The 21,237-nt window shown below is 35.0% G+C and overlaps 1 protein-coding gene across 1 annotated transcript; it reads left to right on the forward strand.

Annotated features, from left to right (window-relative positions):
- The first annotated feature begins 3,820 nt into the window (after positions 1-3,820).
- Positions 3,821-12,255, forward strand: LOC134743741 (sodium- and chloride-dependent glycine transporter 2-like). The gene is made up of 11 exons (XM_063677376.1): positions 3,821-3,938; positions 4,019-4,297; positions 4,382-4,604; positions 6,241-6,355; positions 6,852-7,031; positions 7,610-7,799; positions 9,051-9,250; positions 9,750-9,881; positions 10,359-10,493; positions 11,722-11,874; positions 12,069-12,255. Exons 2-11 carry the CDS (start codon positions 4,045-4,047, stop codon positions 12,192-12,194), a joined length of 1,707 nt encoding a protein of 568 aa, XP_063533446.1. The 5' UTR covers positions 3,821-3,938; positions 4,019-4,044; the 3' UTR covers positions 12,195-12,255.
- Positions 12,256-21,237: the final 8,982 nt, after the last annotated feature.

Genomic DNA, 21,237 nt, shown 5'->3' on the forward strand with positions numbered 1-21,237 from the left:
CTTGTTTTATGAGTTAAGAATGGGCAAGATTCTGTTTATGTTAGTTTTATTGTTATATTATGCGAATATATTTTTATATTTCAGGATCCATTTTACAGTAATTTTTATTGAAATGGATTTTTCAATAAACGAACAAAAGAAATTTATTTCTTATCGTAATCTGCCTCTTCGCCCAAATCGACGCTTACCTACTTAAAAATTATCTCAGATTCTGTTTTCTGAAAACTAATTAGCTCGCTATCTTAACGGTTAAATAATTAAAAACTATCAAAAAATACTTATCCAACACTATTAACACTATTTAGAAACCTGAATCAACGCTGAAAGAAACAATATAACTGTAACGGTAACTGTTTTGGATCTGATCTGTCAGCCGTCAACAGTGACGTTTCTGGTCCAGACATGTCCAGTCCATTCATGTCCAGGCATGTTAAATTTATTTTCGCCACATCAATTGGTAAAAGGCTCTCTTGATTATTCAAAAACCAACCATGGGAATAAAATGCAAGAAAGTTGCATTTTATTCACATGTGAGGCAAAGTAATCAAATGAAAATGTTTAGTTATTTTCTTATACTGGTAGTATTGACTTTTAAATGATGATTTTGAATGATAAATATTTATTTTGATAGAATTGCTTTGATTGTGTTTGATATTTTGCAGTTAGTATTTTCTTTGTGTTGGTGTGGTGAACAATTTTGTGTTTCGCTCGGTGGCAAAATTTGTTACACGCACGTGCCTTGAACCTCGCCACGCTCAAGATTCCATTTTTCGAAACAGTTTTCAATTTTGGAATCTTTTGCTTGCTCGGGTTAAGCAACAACTTTCCCCCTTGTAAAACAAATAAATGTTTTTTATGTTGATGATTTACCTAATAAAGATTCTTCATTCATAATAATCAATTATATTAACTTAAGAAGCAAGAGAAATAAAGATAATTATATTATATTAAATTTATAGCCCCGCGAAATCCAAAATGGAGATGCTTACAAATAATTATATTAGTAAATTAATTTGTAATTAAAGAAGGACGAAGCCTACGCTGTGTTGTGGAATATGATTAATTATTAATTTATTTATATTAAAATTTATTTCAAAGCATTTATAATTTATCTTGATAAATTCAAACGTTTATACGCCGGTATTATCTCATGCTTTGAATTGTAAATGTCATTATGTCTAAATTCATCAAGATTCCGAATTTCGTTTAAATCCAAGCTCCTAATTCAATTAGCACCAGCTTAATTAATTATCCGAACAAAATGGTACCATAATACCTAAGCTGTGCCGTAAGTTATGTTCAGAAATTTGGAGTCAAAGGTCTGGAGTTGGGAGTCGGGCACAGGTGCACGATGCACACGTTCACAGAAATCAGGCAAAGTTTTATTCAACAGAACTCCGGCGCCACCGCGTAAGAAGATTCCAAGTACAAGAGCAGGTCCCGCGCGGAGAACATTACTGACAACATAGAGTAACTTATACTAGAGCGGTACTGTCATAGTAAATTTTGTAACCCCAGTAAATTCACTGCCATCTGTCGACACACTTTAAAACTAAAAATGAAGATTTATAAAAATACGATAGAATGTATTTAAATATAGATAAATGATTTTTTTTATTTGCATTAATTATTTTTATGATTTTGACCCATGTTCTTTTACTGATATGCGTTAAAATTGTTAAATAACAAACGAAACCGTCAACGCCATCTATTCGACTGTAGGCCAAAACTAGTAGCGCCCTCTGAACGAGAATCAAATTTTCTTGATTTTCGTGGCACGTTTTTTCCTTAGACTGTATCTATCTATTACGGAGTTATATCTATCTTTGCTGACAATAAAAGTGCATGACTTTATGTAGGTAGACTTATATTTATTGACCGGAATATGGACCGTGATTACTGATTACCTTTAAAACAGGAATACGAAAGGTAATAACGGTTCATATTCCGGTCAATATAAGTCTAGTGAAACTATCCGTAAATCATTCAAAACTGTTTATGTAGGTAATTTTTAAAACTTTTAAGACATTAATCACTAGCCAAGCTCTATATAAATAAGATAGAACAGTTACAGATAAAATATTTTAGTTCATCAGAAAGATTTTTATATTAAGGGTCCCCGGCACCTTTTAATGTGTTCATGTAAAAAAACTTTACGAGACAGGCCTTTTGTATCTGTCAATGGGTTAATTACTATAGACTAATAACGAACGCTACACCGAACTATAATATCCAGTAAAATATTTAACACAGTACCGCCTCCACGACTCTCTTGATCTTGAATAATAAACATAAAGTATGTGGTAGCTGGCTCCTATAGTTCCTTCTTACTCAGCAGACCAACTTGTGCATAATATTATTTGAATAGCGAGAATGCGAATCGAACGAAAACTTACCTACTCCATCCAACTCTGGTTTAACTCCGAATTTACATTTAAATGAGAACGATTAAACCCTTGTCTGAAACCATCCACTTCAAAGAGTACTTTCAGGTCCTTGCATGATGGAATAATAGTCCAATGCAAAGTATGATTAATAATCTTGGCATTCGGATATGCCTCGAAGCCACGATCTCTTATCTTGTATCTTGCATTATATTTTTTTGGATATACTTACGATAACTTTGGCTGCAATATTTTTAGACTGCCGAACTTGCAGCGAAGGTTGGGTGCGGTGATTCTATTATTACTACGCCCTCATATATATTCTTCTATATCCTAAGACAATTATATCTTCCATGTTTTTATCTTAGGATGCTATTAGTAGAAATCATTTTGTGGGTAAAAACGTTATTTCTTATTATATATATTACCTGCGTAATATTCAAATGTTTTTGAGATTCATTAATTCGATCTTCAATAATGTAATATAATATAACCTTAATATAGACAATGAAATTTCTCATACCTATAAAATGTATCGTTATGTATGTAAAAATAATGAAAAATACAACTATCGCAGTGACGGAAGATCAGTTTTTTAATTGTATTTATCAAGGGATTGACGTTGAAGTAATGTAATCAAAACTCTTAAGCCGTAAAATGATAAGCCGCAAAAGCCGAAATTATGCTTTCTTTGTGAACAAAACAATCATTCTAAGCGTCTCAGATGTGCATCGTCTATGCTAATCATGAAAATTATTATATCGACTTTCGTTAACTCATAGATACTGACGCGAGATTTATACCTAAGCATATATTTCTATAGAAATGTATACTTTAAAGATAGTTAAAGTTCGTTTATTTGCATGTCCACATTCCACAGTAACCTATCCCAATGTATTGCGAATTTTGTTACGTTTAAGGCATGACAAGCAACGTCAATCACAATGATAATGGCGTACATTTGAAGATAATATTTAATTTTGTATAAAAAATGGGAAGTCTAAAGACTTCATAATTTTTAGGGTTCCGTATCCAAAGGGTAAAAACGGGACCCTATTACTAAGACTGCGCTGTCCGTCTGTCCGTCTGTCTCTCTGTCACCATGCTGTATCTCATGAACCGTGATAGCTAGACATTTGAAATTTTCACAGATGATGTACTTCTGTTGCCGCTATAACAACAAATACTACAAAGTACGGAACCCTCGGTGCGTGAGTCCAACTCGCACTTGGCCGGTTTTTTAAAGTTATTGAACTAGTGTCACCGATTGAGGAGTACAATCTATGTTTTAATTATTTGCTCGTGTTGCATGCCACACCCGGAATATATATTTGAAGTATACTGTGGCGCGTATAATGTAAGGGTTTTTTTTTAATTCACAGCCAAATGTGGCAAATGGCAAGCCATTACCAAGTGACAGTTGTTCTGATTCGTCGACGGAGGCGCGCGCGTCATGGGGCAGCCCGCTAGAGTTCATACTGGCGTGCCTCGGCTACGCTGTCGGGCTCGGAAACGTCTGGAGATTCCCTTATCTGTGCTATAGAAATGGAGGAGGTGAGTTTCTTGTACATATATTTAAATTTATTTTTATTTAAAAAAATCAACATTATTTTAATTAAATTACTTTCTTCCAGGTGCCTTCCTCATTCCTTTCTTCCTTATGCTCATCTTCATTGGTCTTCCAATCTTCTTTTTGGAGCTTTACATTGGACAGTACTCAGGCATCGGACCACTTCAAGCATTCACTGCTATTTCACCCTTTTTTAGTGGCCTGGGCTACTGCACTTTAGTAGTCATTACTATTATATCAATCTATTATATGATCATCGTGGCATGGACTTTGTTTTATACCGTTGTGTCTTTCGCTGGAAAATTGGATTGGGGATCGTGCGAAAATGAATACAATTCCTTAGGTGAGTTTTTACTAAACATATATTTACTTATTATTTACACCGAGTCCATATGAAACTTGTATACTCACAAATACTTCATTTTAGCCTGCTACAGTGGAGCATACGATACGGAGTGCAAAATTCGAGGAAATAATTCGGGGCTAGCGAAAGATCTGACTTACTTTGAACGTGATTGTATTTCCATTGGTGACATATGCGAGCGAACCGGATACCAGCCCTATGATGGTTTCTCGTGCCTAAACGGAACAGAGACTATTCCTTGGTACTCGAATGTCACAAGGGTTTTGGCTTCGGAGGAGTATTACAAGTGAGTTTTGAACATTCATTTTTGGCGATCGTATTGTGATGTGTTCTCTGAACCTACGGCACCTCAAGGTTGCCATGAATTAGCAATCTTGAGAACTTCATCAATTCGAATACTGATTTTTTGACAATCGCTCGATAAAAAAAAAATTAGAACATAGGTCTAAAACTTAAAAGATGTGTAAGAATATATGCACAAAAGCTAAAAATATATACATTTTTAAGGGATGTCACCGATTACTTTTTTTAGTTAACTTACAACAAATTAAAATTTAAAAAACATGATATCCCAAGCATGCACATCCATATCGCTTACGCGCAAAGTGAGAGAAAGCACGAACCTACGAGGCCTTAAGGATATCTTTCGACTTCACAAAATAAAATGAGTTTCATTATATTTATTTTAGCGTTTAATTTAAAAAATTGGATTTTAATTAAGTACACTTAAAATCGATTGTATAATATGTACGGTAGCTTTTAAAAGTAAAACATTAGCAGCCAGTGGGGTCATTTTAATCTAAATCGATTTATTATCTCATGCCAATCACTTAAAAGGTTGAGTGATTCATAATTACATACACCAACATGCATGTCGTTTGCTGTTTTATTTTAATTGAAATTGAAATTGAAATTCTTTATTTCGAACTTGACGTCCATAGGGTTAGGTCATACAATAACTGAATCTAAGAGTTAGTATTATTTAATGCCAATGCCCACATTCCTTAATTATAAGATTGCAATTATCTATAGAAACTTACATAAGATGCTTGAAGAATGTATGACTTTGATGATTAATTATATATTTAAATAAGCCCACGCACCCGTTGACCACGAACGCTGTAAAGAGTTCGAAACGTCGGGATGTATTATAAATTCAATATACGCGATATAATCCGTTTTCATAGTTTTATTTCATGAGTAACTATCGCGGTAACCGAAGACAATATTATTTAAATAAGATTAAAAAATGTCAGCTAGCAATTCTTGCAAAGTGCTTTGATGTTACGATTGAGCAGAGCAATGGCTTGCTTCTCTTAGCACATTGGGATCGCTATCAGAAGGATACCGTCAGCCTGCCATTCAAGTTTGTCTCCTTACATATTTTTATTAAATAGAGTCTGGTCTTCTGACTATTATAATATTTACATGAAATAATCAAGTTAAAAAATTAGCTTAGAAATGTTCACTTAGAACTAGAACACAAAAGCAATGATTACTTCGAAACTACTAATTTTCGCTGAACATAAATGTGGGTCCAATGTCCAATCGGTAGCTAAGATTAAAGAATATAATAGAAATTGATCAATACTGAAAGCGACAACTTATTCACATGAGTATATACACGGTGGCTAAAAAATAAGTGCGTTTCCGTTGCCAGGGAGGTTTGGGATTATACTGAGCAACTTTTACTATGGGACCAACCCCGAAATCGCGAAAAAAATTTTGGCTGTTTCATACAGTTTGGCTGGTTCATTTTCTATGGGAGGGTAAGATTTCTTCCCGATTTCGTGGTTGGTCCCATAGTAAAGGTTGCTCATCAGTATAATCCCAAAACCTCTCTGGCAACGGGAATGCACTTATTTTTTAGCCACCTTGTATATAATTAATAAAATTGATCATTTGATTCTTGTGGTTGATAGCGAACGCGTACTAGGCATTGGTGACGCGACGTGGGAAAATTGGGGCACGATACAATGGCATCTCGTTGGCTGTCTCGCGTTGTCCTGGTTTGTGGCCTTCCTTGCCGTCATCAAAGTAAGTGCATCTGAAATTAGTTGGATTCAGACGGCACAGAAACGCAGCAGCAGTAAGACAGGTGCCATCTGAATCCGAATCTGCATCTGCAATACAGGGACAAGGAACCAAGGAAGGTGGTTTAAAAAAAACACTTTTTCAATAAATTTTTGGGGTACCTACCCCTCTGTTAAAGTACACTTTCAGACAAAAAACAAACATTTTTCAAATCGGCCAAGCCGTAATAGGTAAATATTCAAGAAATCGGAGAAAAACTACATAAAAGAAAACAAAAGAGACCCTACTCCTTCGAAATCTTAACAATGGCTAAAAACAAAGACCAGAATTCTTGTTGCTTTAAACATACAGGCTATTTTGTAGGTAGGTGCAGAACTTTAAGATTGATCCTCAAAACTACACCTAGCAACCAAACACCCTGTATTCATGGTTTATGTAATATTATTTATATTTGGGTAAAACCAAAACCATGAATTTTAAACAGATAAAATTTTTGCAGGGCGTACAATCAGCAGGAAAAGTCGTGTATTTCACAGCTCTGTTCCCGTATGTGATGTTAACAGCACTTCTAGTCAGGGGTGTCACCTTAGAAGGGGCAGTAGATGGCATGTTGTTTTTCATAACGCCGACATGGGAAACACTTCTGGACGCCAGAGTTTGGGGAGATGCTGCTTCACAGGTAGGTACCTAAGTTGCTTATACAAAAGTAATTTTCTGTATACGTGCACATTTAAGTTATGCAACGGGAGTTTTATAATTAGGTAATAAAAATGGTTTTCCAACCATACTTAAATATCACATTACCCATGGGGTCTAATGAGTTAACAGAAAAAGAAAGTTTAAGAAAATTAAAGTATTTACTCACTATTATGTGAAATGTGTCTCACGATAGTTTAATTTCGAAAATTAATGTAATAATTTAGGAAATCCCGAGACGACGATTGGCTATAAAACAGTAAAATTAAATTTTAGATGGGATTTTTGTACAATAATTTCATTCTCGAGTAAGAATACGTGTAGTTTTTATGCAATCGCCGTAGAGGAAAGTTATTATTTGTTATTCCACTGTCTATAATTATATGTTGATCAATGATCAGTAGATAAGAAATAATTAATTATTCGTATTTGTCACTAATCTGCAGACTAAACGCCTTTACAAATTTTGAATTACGTATTGGACATCTAAATTTCGAGTAGGACTTATTTGTGTTCAAATCCAGATCATTTTTTTTATTCGTGACTGATTTTACATCGCAGATCTTCTACTCGTTTGGCGTCGGCTGCGGCTCTCTAGTTACGCTGGCTTCTTATAACCACTTTCACAACAACTGCCACTTTGACGCCGTGTTCGTCAGCATGGCCAATTTCCTTACGTCGATTTACGCTAGTTTCGCTGTTTTCTCTGTCCTCGGCTTCCAAGCGCAGCTCATGGGGGTTACCGTAGATGGTAAGTACAGCACCAAACTTTAAAACCGGACAAGTGCGAGTCGAACTCGCCCACCTAGGGTCCCGTACTTTTTAGTATTTGTTGTTATAACGGCAACAGAAATACATTCTGTGAAAATTTCTACTGTCTAGCTATCACGGTTCATAAGATACAGCCTGTTGACAGACATACAGGCAGACGGACAGACAGACTTTTGCTTATTTTATGAAACTGAATATAAACAATGGAGTTAAACATTTGATTAAATTTTATTATTTTAAACATAAGTACATAACAATTATTAGCAGCCTGCATAGGAATGTGCGCAGTTATAATAAATTTAAAAACAGATTAGTACCTATATCCCATATCCGACAAATATAACAAACTATCTAATATGATATCCTATTTATGACACATTGTTTCTCCCTAGGCGCGATAAGGTGTGTTATTACATTTTCACGTTAACAAAATAAATGCCATCACGAGTTATCACCCAATAACGCATTATATTGACATCGCTCTCGATTGTTATTAACACTTCATATCGGTCGAGAGATCATTATAACATGTGTTTTCCGGTGGCGACGCAGCTAACAATTATTTTTAAGCAATCCGGTATCAAACCGAGTTTTAGAGACACTACGCCACTAGGTTTTCTAATTCTAACGCAACTTTGAATAGCTGAAAAGGGTCATATACAAGGGTCTATAATATGTTCATTAAAGCAACTAAATGTGAATATAAAAAAAATTACGTTAAATTAATACCTACTGTTAATTTTCTGAATAAGTGACAGCGCTCACTCGCGTCTTGAGCACTAATTTGGGAATTATTTGTAGGTATTTTATTTTTAATCTGGCATTTATTTAATACTAGCGACACTTGCACCATCCCACTAACCCGGGGTTAAGCGGGTAAACCGTTAACCCAGTGTCAAATTGTACTGGTAACCATGGTCACTCCAGGTTTAACCGGTTAACCCCGGGTTAGTGGGATGGTGCAAGTGGCGCTTAATAAATTAACAGCCCGTTTGCGGCCGTCGTCATTGCTATCTTTCCAATGTTTATTTTAAAATTACATATCAATTTGTATTATGACGTATAGAAACGGTTGTAACATCAAAAATTTTGCAAATCTTAAAATTGTGATTTAGCTATAATTCATTCCTTCTAAAGTGGTTTACGACGTTTACCTGCAATCTTTGCAATATTTAGCTTAAAAAAAAAATACTTATTTTAAGATTTTTCAATCCAGAACATTTATTTTCAGACGTTGCATCAGATGGCCCTGGTCTGGCCTTCATTGCTTACCCAGAAGCCTTGCTTCAGATGCCAGTGGCCCAGCTCTGGTCCATCCTGTTTTTCCTGATGCTGTTTATCCTGGGCCTCGGAAGTCAGTTCGCCGGCATTGAGGCCATTAACACTGCTATCGTTGATAAATGGCCGTCTTTGAGAAAGAATTACTGGATGGTATAAACAGCTTATATGTTTTATAGTACATTACGATACAAATGCGAAAAATAGGAAACTCGAAACGAGTGGCACGATCGAAGGGAGTGCTTTAAATCGACACGAGTTGCGAATTACCTATTCGCACTTGTATCATGCAACGTTTTATAGTACATAATTATGCCCTTAATTTTTTTAACATAGTTGCGTAATGTGCTAATTATCGCACTAGTGCGGTAAAGTAGCACCATATGTACTGTAAAACAAGTTATAGTAATAATCACAATTTCGCCGAGCAATCTCATAAGTCAGGCGATCCCTAACCTTCAGTGGGTAAAATCCTGCCGGTCGCCTTGTTGCCGGCGGCGGCACTCTAAGTTAACCTTTATTTTACAACTTATATTGTTTTTTTTTTGTTTACCTAATCTTATAAAAGAAGAAAACATCCTAAATCCTTAACCCTGGGATACAAGTTAATAATCGAAATCATTTGTCATCACGTTCTTTATAATTCTTTCAGGTCACCGCATTTACTTGTTTCTCATGCTTCATCATGGGGATACCCATGTGCTTCAGCGGAGGAGTATACCTGCTAACTCTGCTTGATTGGAACACAGCGTCTTGGGCCATCTTACTTATAGGAATGGCAGAGGTAAAATCCCAAAAATCTTGCTCATACTATGCTATAATGTAGTGTACTTATTTATTAAAAAAAACATCGGAACAGGTAACGCCTGCAGCTACAGCCAAAGTATATTTGATCATAAACAGATATTTTGAATTCTTACATCAAATCGATAATTTATTTCGTTTTCGGTGTGGATTTACCCTAATGTATGCATGAATTTTTTAAATATTTCTCTGTAACGGTATTCATAATCTATGTAAATAACTTTACAAACTCGTTTTATTTATTTTTATTAAAAAGTTGGCAATAATTCTGTTACCAGGTTTACGGATATTTTCAGATAGAACCTGCTGCAAAATTGTTTATATTAATATAAACTACATAGTTATAATTATTAGAAAACAATGCAATAAAAACATTGACTATTGGCTACATTGATTTGAGTTTATTGGAACGTAAAAACAATGTATTCGTAACTTTTTAATGTTTCGCAATGTTTAGTGTATGTCTGTGGCGTGGAGTTATGGCATCAACCGAGCGATGGACAATCTGGCGACGATGAATATGAAGATGAACAAAATACTGCGGTTCTTCTGGAAAGCAGTCTGGACTGTCATTTGTCCAGTCGGCAGCTTTGTAAGTACAGGAATTATATAAATGATAATGAACCAACATGAAATATATAAACGTAACGGGAAACAATAGTTCATAAAAATATTTATCGGTCTTGGTGTGCGATTGCATGGTAGTTAGGTATTGTAGATAAGGGGGCAGCAAAATAACTATTTTGATTTCTGTATTTAAACAATTTACCGTTAAATAATGTTCTAAAATTATTTTCGAGTTATAAAAATATTTCCAGCAACAACTCGTGCCAAAATAAATATTGTATTGTATTGTGTGTCCCTTAAGGATGACTCACGTTAGACCGGGCCGTGACCGGGCCGGAGCTTCCGGCGCTTACTTTTCTATGACATGACAGGTGATCACGTGATGCGTTCCATAGAATACGAAGCGCCGGAAGCTCCAGCCCGGTCACGGCCCGGTCTAACGTGAGTCATCCTTTATTTTGCGATTTTCAGAAATTAATAATTAATACCCTCCAAATAATAACTATTCAAAAACCTCAAACTAATACAAACACCTACAACGCATACAACTAATACTTAAAAATTATGCTAAGATATTTTAAATAAGACATCTGGCAAACTAATAGTACAGATTGTGGCAACGATTGCTTCTACGTTTTAAGCGTCGTCTGGCAGCAGTTGTAGAACTATTTGAAGATTATACACTTATAGCAGTGAGCCGCAATTCGAATATGTATCTTCAAAAACTAAAACGTAGAAGCAATCGTTGCCACAATCTGTACTTTTAGTTTTTAAGATGTCTTAAAATATATCGTTGCCATAATCTGGAGCGGTATTTGACATGCGTTAAGTGACGTTTCGTGTTGAACTTCAGTTGAATGGAAGAAATCGTGTGTTGTCGAATAGGTAAATTTGACATTAGCAATACACAGTTAGGTGACAACGAAACCAAACCGAACCACGCCGAGTTCAGAGCCATTTTAAACCGTATAGTAGTAAGAAAACAAAGTTGATTTTTGTTGCATAATTTTTTCAATGAATGAGTTTTGGTTGTACCAAATGATACTTTCCACAGTTGATGAACAAATGATTCATTCCACTGTTGAACTGATGTTGAAGCCGAAACTGACAGTTGTGCATCTCGAATAGGGCCCCTGTACTATTAGTTTGTTAGATGTCTTAAAATATATCATTGCTATTACTTTGTTAGAATATATCTTACGTATCTTTGATGTGATGAATAAGTTGTGTATGTAACAATATATTTTTTACAGGCCATTTTAGTATTCATCCTAACGGATTGGACCCCACCTGCATATGGGGACTACGAGTTCCCGTATTTCGCTGACTTCCTCGGCTGGGTAGTGGGTTTATCCACGCTTATGTTCTTCCCAGTTGGAGTAGGCTGGGCTCTCTATAAAGGCTATGTAAGTCGATCAAACTATTTATTCTATGTCATGGCAAGCAACATTATTTTCAATGTCAATTATCATTTAAAAGAAGTAACCTATCCTAACTTGAGTCAGTTAGCTAAGTAGTCAATTTCGTTAGTTTTGTCTAAATTCACAAGCCAAATGCAGTAACCTTTATGGAAATAATAGAAATGCCTTTCGTTTTACAGCGTGGAATGGAGCTATTCACTCCCACCCCTACTTGGAAGCCAGCTGTCAAAACCGAAGCCCCCGCCTCAGACTCGACGGACACCGTCGACGAGAATGGCGCTGACAATGCAGCCTTCAGTACCTAGGCATCTGGATTTGACATAATACTAGTTTATGTAATGATATCAACGTACTCAGCTTGTATTTCACGTGTATAACTGTAAATGTTGCCAATAAACAAAGTTAAAGATCTGACAAGCTATTCAATTGGTCGATATGCATATAATTTATATGTGGTTTGTCCAAATTGGACAGGACGTTTGTTAATTTATTACCATTTAATTGCTTAGGTATAAATGTATTAAAACGCCTTTGTGTATAAATACATTAAGTTAATTACGTTAAATAAAATGTTGTATTATTTCTTAATATTTTAAATTTATTCTCCTGGGTTTAGTTATATATAAAGTAATTAAATATTATATAGTAATAGAATTTACTATACTAAAAGCCGATTATTCATTTCTCATATGATTAGAGCTAAAAAGCTATGCTGTCACATGAAATGTATATAAAATAGTATCTAATGCATAAAAAAGTACCTATCTAAATACATTCTGCCCCTACGCACTAAAAACCGCAAATGCTGTTTAAAAAACAGAAACAGATAAAAACAGTAATTGTAAAAGTATAACGTCCGCCTTCGGTCGACTTATTTTTAGCTCAATAGATAACACATATAAATCAGTACGAAATGGATGCGGTGGTTTCATAAATAACAATAGCCTACATGATAAAATGTATCAGATCAACATCTGGGACAGATTATCTACATTTCTCTGTCGAAGTATACACAAGCCAACAATGTCATAATTATGTGGCCTTGTTAACGTTACGAACTTTTCATACAGTGAACGAAAAAACTTTTTGCACTGCGTGCCGGCATGGATAACTTTGCCCTCAGTTAAAGACTTCTTTTGACACCCATTTTTCACATACCTACTTGTAACCTTTCCTTTTGTATATGAACAAAACTTAAGTGAGAAAGTTTACTCAGTAGTTAGTTACTAGTAAAACGTGGATATAAATTCCAAATTTAATCATAATTTGAAGTAAATAACAATTAAATGTACGACAACTTTATTTTCACGCTTATTCAGGTGTCCCACTGCTGAGAAAAGGCCTCTCCCCTTGATCTTCACCACACCTGATTTGCTTCTTTCGGCCAGTAAATAAGAAAGGCGCCTAAGTCGTGTCGTCATCTCCTCATGGCCACTTGGTATAGTTACACTAGCCCACCTATCTGAATGCATGCGGCAGATATGACCAACAATGTCCCATTTGAACCTATAGAAATCTTCTCGTCAACGTCAGCAATTATTTTTTAATAAATTTTAGTTTAATTTATTATGTATCGGAAATAGTAAGTAAGTTATCATATACAACTACCTACATTTATTTTCATTGCATCGATATTTATACGAATACGTAGGTATAATGAGTTCATAAACGAAAATATATAAACTGCTACACAAACGATATTTTATCGAAAAAAACAAAACAGTTCCTAGACTTGTACACGAACGTCCGGGATTTCATTTCACGCACGGCTCACACTTCTCACTCGAGATTAGGTGAGTCCGATGGCGCCAATTGTCATCGGAAGCGACGCACGTGACTGTCCCACGATGAACTCCGTGTGAACAGTGAACTGTGCAACAGTGAAACAGGATTAAAAGTTTGTAAAGCTTCGTTACGGGCGCCAGAAGCCTTAAGGTCGTGTTCGGATTACAGCGATAGACACAGGTCATGTCAATGGCATCATGTCACTGCCAAAGTAATGAATTTATTGTTTAATTTTTCACTCATTAATATTATGAAATCAATATTATTGAGACTCCTGTGCCTGTTAAGATTCACAGATATATGTTGCTATACGCCACCCTTAAGACGTTTAGGGAACGGATGGAAAAATTCGCATACATCTGGTAGGCGTCCGTGGCTCAGTTGGCAGAAGCGATTGGACCGGTGCTCCAATGGTCGTTGTTTCGAGTCCTGCCGGAGGTGTAAATTTTTCCACATCTGCATAAATTATCTTAAAACTATTATTAAATAAGAGCTACTACTATATACTATAATATATCTCGTTTTTTTAACATTAGAAAAAGGGTAAAAAAATCTTGACGGATGTTTTGTTGAAAAACACTTTAAAAACTAGTTACTATTATTTATGAAAGCTAAATAATGTTAAATGCTATATAAATGTTACATATTTGCTATGATTTATTTATCAAAAGTGTTTTTCAATAAAAGACACGTCAAGATTATTGAAATTATTATTATTATTATTTTTAAATTATTACCGTACCTATGCCTACCCTTTTTATCATACGATAAAGACCAGTACCTATAGACAAATAAAATGGATAAATTTTTTGTGTAATAAATAATGTTCCTTGCATTTTTTCCAGTATTCACTTTTTACTGTTTATTTAATATTGAAATATGTAATACACGTACGTAGTACGTATTGCACCCCTAAGTGCATATTGTACTAAATACGTCAAAATCTAAATCTTTTATTTGTTCAAGACAGGTATAAAATAGTACAGTACAGTCAGCTGCAGAGAAAAGGCACCCCCCCTGCAAACAAAGTTCTATAAATTGGTATGGACGTGGGGTACCTTTTCTGTACTTTCTGTCTTTTCGGTACTACATAATTACAGGTCTTATAATTAGTAATATTGTGTTATGTTATGTATCACCATGTCGTACCGTACCTAAGGCGTAAAATTTTTGTCATTAATGGACTATGCCTACATCTGCATGCTGTGCACAGTTACCATACATTTAAAAAAAATCACTTACACTATAATATGCTATGTCACCTAAAAATTACGTAAGTATTTCTATTTTTACAGTCTGCATCTACTTACTGTTCTCAAAGCCACTGCAGCACAGAGCCGCGGATCGTGGATTGCCTTTGTTTTACAACTAGGAAATTCGAATCACGGCAAATTTCCGCTCACACAGTGCGGCATGTCTAGACTTTAACGTAAATTGAAAAAAGTAATCTAGGATACCTATATATCACCTATATTCTGTTTTTTTATTCCGTAGACTAAAATAACATTTCATGTGGTACTTACTAAGAAATGTCATGTCTTACACATGAAACGTCATTTTAGTCTACGGAATAAAAAACAGACTATAATGAAGTCATTAAATTAAATTTTAAATTCGAAGGTTTATTTAGTATTAAAACTAGATAGAGTCTGTGTGGAAAGAGAAGAGTCGAGGAATATAAGGGAACCAATAATTATATTCTAAATATTAATGTTCTCTTTCCACAGAAACTATAAACAGTAAGTAATTCTAAATGGTTGGGTATAAACACTGGCCGCTAGCATAAAAATTACAAATTAAACTGATAATTATACCAGTGTCACTTTGTCACATCGACAAAGTAAAATATGTCTATAAAATTAAAGAGATTAAATAATAACAACGCAACATTTATTAAATAGGTGTAAAAACTCGGAGGTTAACACAGAGCTGTGGTAACGGTAAGCTCAAATCTTTATTTTCAAAGAAAATATTATATGTATACTGTAGTCCTTTTAAAAAAGCAGTTCGCACGAAACTGTATGCCAAATTTTAATAACAAAACTTCCGTGAGACATATATTAATATATTAATATATTTAATATGTATGCCAAATCTTTATTTTCAATCATAGGTATTAATTTCATATAATATTTGCATAACATTATGTATGATTCTTTTAAAAAGTCTGCGCACGAATCTTTATGCCACATCAATATTAAAATAAAACAGCACACGATAGAACGTACACAAAGAAATGCTCTGAAGTTCAGTCTGAACTCCTAAATTACTGTAGATAAGATTCGCCGGAATACCTACGAAAGCATTATTCAGCGGAGGTTGCACCGGGTCGAGACTTTAATTTTTAATCTTCAGTTAGCGGCGCAGTTTTGGGCGTGATTCCAAGGTTTCAGTTCTGCAAGTTAAGCAAGCGATTTTCATCCAGAAACATTTCAGCACCGAATTTTACATTTTTCGATCACTATCAACAAGGAAATCATGGGACAAAAGATTTCGAAATATGTTTTTGTCAGCGAAGTCAGTAAAATTCTATCTCAATTGATTTTTAGGTACCTTGGTAGAATAGTGTGAATTTTTGATGGAATCAATAGGAAAGTTTTAATCAGGTTCTGTTTACTTATGAATAATTCTGAAAAATCGAATATAATATAATATTATTATTCACAACGACGGGACTTAATCGCGTAAAATAAGTTTTAAATTTACCTCCAACGTTTCGAGGACGGCGTTGTCCCCGTGGTGTCCCGTCGTTGTGAATAATAATGAGTAAAAATTGTGAAAGTTTAAATCAGTATTATATAATATTATCGAATAAAAAAAAGTTAATACCAAGAGGGAAAAAATTGTAGGTATTTTACTTTAGGTTTTCTAAATTGCGCTCTCTTAACTTCCAAATTGGTACCTACTTAGTTAAAAAAACATAGTATATTTTTAACGAAACGAAACAGTCACAATCTCGGCTTATTCAGAGAAAAAACAAGCAATTGACATCGCTGGCATGACGACGCTTATTCATTGTAACAATCTCATAATTTCATTGCATTTTCGTCTCGTATTACAACAGGATAGCGAGACCGAATACAATTTATTTATTTCATCAGATGGCAATATATGAAATATGTTCCCATAAAATAACTGTCTGGAATAGGCGATATATTTTTAAGTTAGTTTGATCGTTATTTATTACGTGCAAAAGTATCTGTACACAGCCACTAAGTAGATACCTAATATAGCTTTAAAAATATTATGACAGTGTGTAAAATGAGTAAAATCATAATTATGTTTTATTGTTTTTCAATAAGCAAAAAACCTGCACTACGGTTGACTGCATACAAAATTTGGCAAACACTTGTAATCGACTATCGCTGATTGATCAATAGATTGTTTAGTTAGTAACAGATTACAATAAAATTCTGCAATGATTTACAATGTTGTTTCGTATTTGAATAACTGCATTTTTTTACGTATTTTTATTACTATGCCAAATTGAGCTTAAAACGGAGGATGGAGGAGGTTCTGTTCCAAAGCTGTGGTAGCGGTAAGCTCAAATCATTATTTTCAACAGATAATTTTATTTTGTTACAAGATGACAATCATTGGTTACCTGTATACATTAATAACCAACAGGTACAGCCATTTTTGATTATGCCTAAGATCAAACTGAAGACCTTAAATAGCCGCTTAAGCTGCTAGATAGCGGGTAAGATACTCAGTTCTTAGTACCAAATCAGCTTAGCTATCCTGTTACGCTTTCAAGTCAAGCGGGCGGAGATAAATGAACGTCATGTTGATATTCATTCCGGGCGAGTGATAAGCAAAATAAATGAGATATCTCCGTCCGTGCCGTCGATAATGCTGACAATGAATTTCGACTACATCTGGGGGCGTAAGTCTCCTGTAATGTTGTCCGTTTATAAAACTGCATCGTTCAGGGAGATTATTTAAACGTGGGTGAAATGTCAAAAATAAAAACTTGTGAGGGATAACTCGCCGTAATATTACGGCAGTATTTGAAGACATATAACTGTGACCATTTTCAAGAGATTAGATATAAATTTTTAAGTACTTTAATTATATTATAATATGTACCTATTCGACGTTTTAAGCACTGTTCTAAAAATACTAAACTGGTAAACTTAACCTTTAAGTGTCTATACCTTAATTCAAACAATCTTAAATTTGAGTTTTAAATCATCGACTTACTATTATGAGAGAGTCAATGTTATTACATATCTTCTAAAGTTACAAATTCTCATCTATATGTATAATTTTAATAAATTGCTCTCAAGTATTGACACCGCTCTTAAATCAGGTAAGTAATGACTTGAGTATTGCTTTATAACACAAATATTAAACACAGGATAGAAGCTAGAAAATAATTAGTGAGCGAAATATGTTATACTTAAACAAATACTCCCATCTCTCTCGAACGACAGACATCTAAAAATTCATAGTAGAAAAGCTGGGTTGTTTCGAAGTAATCAAGCTTCCATCTTGTTTTTATTTCTCGACTTTATAAGATAAATGTCAGTTTATACTTACACTACACAGCTTTGAAATAAAAATTGTGTCACCGTCTTGTTTCTGTATTTTAACGCTCCTCTGGATTTTATATTTGGTACTTTCACATCTTCTCGTTACACTGCAAGCTGCGTCTGGGTTTTCCTCTACCCCGCTTCCTTCCTATCCGCCCCTCCAGGATAATTTTAAAGAAGTAGTCGTGTCGTATTAAGTGTCCAATCATTTTCCCGCGTCTATTTGCAATAGTGTTCAGAATAGCTCTTCTTTCACTCTCTTCTTAGCACCTCCTCATTCGTTATCCTGTCTCTCGAACATGCCTTCCATTTGCCTTCAGCACTACATTTCAAATGCTTCCATTCTCTTTATATCTCTTAGGGTCATTGTCCACGTTTCACTTTCATAAAGGGCTATACACCAGATGTACACCTTAATCAGTAGCTTCTTGCTTCTAAATGATAAACGGGATTTCAATAATTGCTTCTTCTGGTTGAAAGCTTTTTTTGCCTTCCATTCGCCTCCAGCACTACATTTCAAATGCTTCCATTCTTTTTCTATCTCTTAGGGTCATTGTCCACGTTTCACTTCCATAAAGGGCTATACTCCAGATGTACACCTTAATCAGTAGCTTCTTGCTTCTAAATGATAAACGGGATTTCAATAATTGTTTCTTCTGGTTTAAAGCTTTTTTGCCTTAGCAATCCTTGCAACGATATCTGGTGTGCACCTGGAGTCCCTGGTAATTACTTAAGCTACCTAAATATTTAAAACTTTCAACCCACTGTATTGGGATGTTGTTGAGAACTATTGGAGGATGATTAGTTTTGCGTTTTGAAGTTGTAAAGGTCTTAGTTTTCTTTATGTTTATCTTTAAGCCTAATTCGTTAAATAATGTGTCCATTGTTAACATTAGATGTTCTAGTTAAGCTGAAGTTTCTGCAAACGCCACGATGTCGTCTGCAAATCGTATAAAATGTATTTTCTCCCCATTGAATTTTACCCCTCCCTTGTCTGTTTCAACAATATTTCGTATAGCGTATTCTATATATATATTAAATATTAAAGGTGAAAGTGGACACCCCCTGTCGTACTCCTTGTCTAATCCTTGCATTCCCAATTTCCTCTCCCACTTCCATCAATGCCTCCTGCTCCTTGTAAAGTTGGTAGATTATCCTTCTGTCTCTATAGTCTACTCCTACTTCTTTCAAGATGCTCATCCTTTTTCTCCAGTTAATTCAAGGATAAGTAAAAGTGGCGCGGGGGGTTATACTATAAACGTGCACGGGACGCGCATAGCTTGTGATGCGCGCAACGACTGTGGGAGCGGTTTTAGGGTTCCGTACCCAAAGGGTAAAAACGGGACCCTATAACTAAGACTCCGCTGACCGTCTGTCCGTCTGTCCGTTTGTCTGTCTGTCACCAGGCTGTATCTCACGAACCGTGATAGCTAAACAGTTGAAATTTTCACAGATGATGTATTTCTGTTGCCGCTATAACAACAAATACTAAAAAGTACGGAACCCTCGGTGCGCGAGTCCGACTTGCACTTGGCCGGTTTTTTAATGGCCGGTCGCATAAGTTTCGGGTGAGTTTTTCGGCCTATTTTTAGTATCCAGCTGTATGGGTTTATTTTTAAAAAACTCACTAATCACTTTAAATTTCGTAGTCTTTTTACATAATTGAAATAGTTGAGGTACACAATAATATGATTGATGGTGATGAATGAAATGATTTTCGATCCCTCAGTACCGGATAAAGTAGTAGTCCCGTAATGCCGGACAGTGAATATGTTTTTTTTTTCGGTTGTATTTTGTACCTACGATGTTTCAGATAGAAGAACGGGCAAGGAAAATGGAAGAGAAGAAAAAAAAAATGTTCGGGAAAGAATGTGTGAAAGAAGTGAAACTTTGATATACATAAAGGAAGGCAAGCTAACAATTTAAAAAGTAACCAAAAAGGTGAAGCTAAGGGGAAACGAAGAAAAAAAAGTAGAGAACGAAGTTAAAAATGGACGAAAATCAGCAGCCATTGGTTGATGCAGTGCGTAGTATATTTATACCATGACGAAGACCATGGGTGGGCGCAGGAAGTCTATGCTTGACATTTCAGAATGTTCAGAAGATTATACTTGTGATCGATGTCAAATGTTTTTAAACCGTCCGGTGCTATGGTTTCGAAATGTAGTCCGTCCGGTAAAGCTGCAAAGAATGAGTTTTTTTTTTCACTAAAATTTACTTTTCGTTTTTGACTTAGGTTATGTAGTAGTTGCATTTGTATTATTTTATTTTTATTTTAATAATAAAACAAACTATAGTTTGTTGACTAAAGTAATTCATAAATAAAGATTTATTTATTTAAATACTTTTTTTTATTGTCTTCATAAAGGCTTAGGTGTCCGCGACTCGGGGACTTCCCCCTAAGACATATTCATTATCATCTACCATAACTAGATATATAAATTTTAAAGTGTAGTACCTAAAGTCCACAATTCTCGTACCAAATAGCTTTAAAGCCAAACTTGAAGGTATTTGTACCGAGACAGTAACAAGATCGATTTGCAGCGCAAATAAGTTCACTACAGCGAGACGGTCCAGACGTCAAGTCTCGAATTTGCATTCCAAATTCTGCAATTGACGTGCTTCGGACTTTCGGGGCGTCTGTTTCAAGGTGTTGTAATGTGAATTCTTCTTCTTGAGATAGCAGGGAGTTGCGGGAAGGAACTGAATACAAATTAGTTACCTACATGGCCTTAAAATTAATATCGTTAACCTGCGGTTAGTTTTGAGACTGCTGCCGACTTTAAATGGTAAACGGATTAATATTAAATATTAATCCTAATATTACCAATATTATTAACCTATTATTTACCTGGTTTCTACAAAATACCAACCGTGGTCTGTAAAAATTCAACATCACGTTTTCCTTGTGTAATTTAGTAATATGTTCATGTATATGTTCATATAGGTACTGTATATTCATTTAATAGGGCCAGCAGCCTAAATACGTTACATTACGTTGTATTTATTTTAGTTGCGATGGCTTGAA

The sequence above is a fragment of the Cydia strobilella genome, chromosome 8 (genome assembly GCF_947568885.1).
Source record: "Cydia strobilella chromosome 8, ilCydStro3.1, whole genome shotgun sequence".
NCBI classification, from domain to species: Eukaryota; Metazoa; Arthropoda; class Insecta; order Lepidoptera; family Tortricidae; genus Cydia; species Cydia strobilella.

Bases quoted from the DNA above. Each gene is read 5' to 3' on its own strand.
- LOC134743741 (XM_063677376.1), top strand. From the start codon at position 4,045: ATGCTCATCTTCATTGGTCTTCCAATCTTCTTTTTGGAGCTTTACATT. The intron at 9,882-10,358 runs GTAAAATCCCAA...CGCAATGTTTAG, and splicing joins TACTTATAGGAATGGCAGAG to TGTATGTCTGTGGCGTGGAG. The intron at 11,875-12,068 runs GTAAGTCGATCA...TTCGTTTTACAG, and splicing joins GGGCTCTCTATAAAGGCTAT to CGTGGAATGGAGCTATTCAC.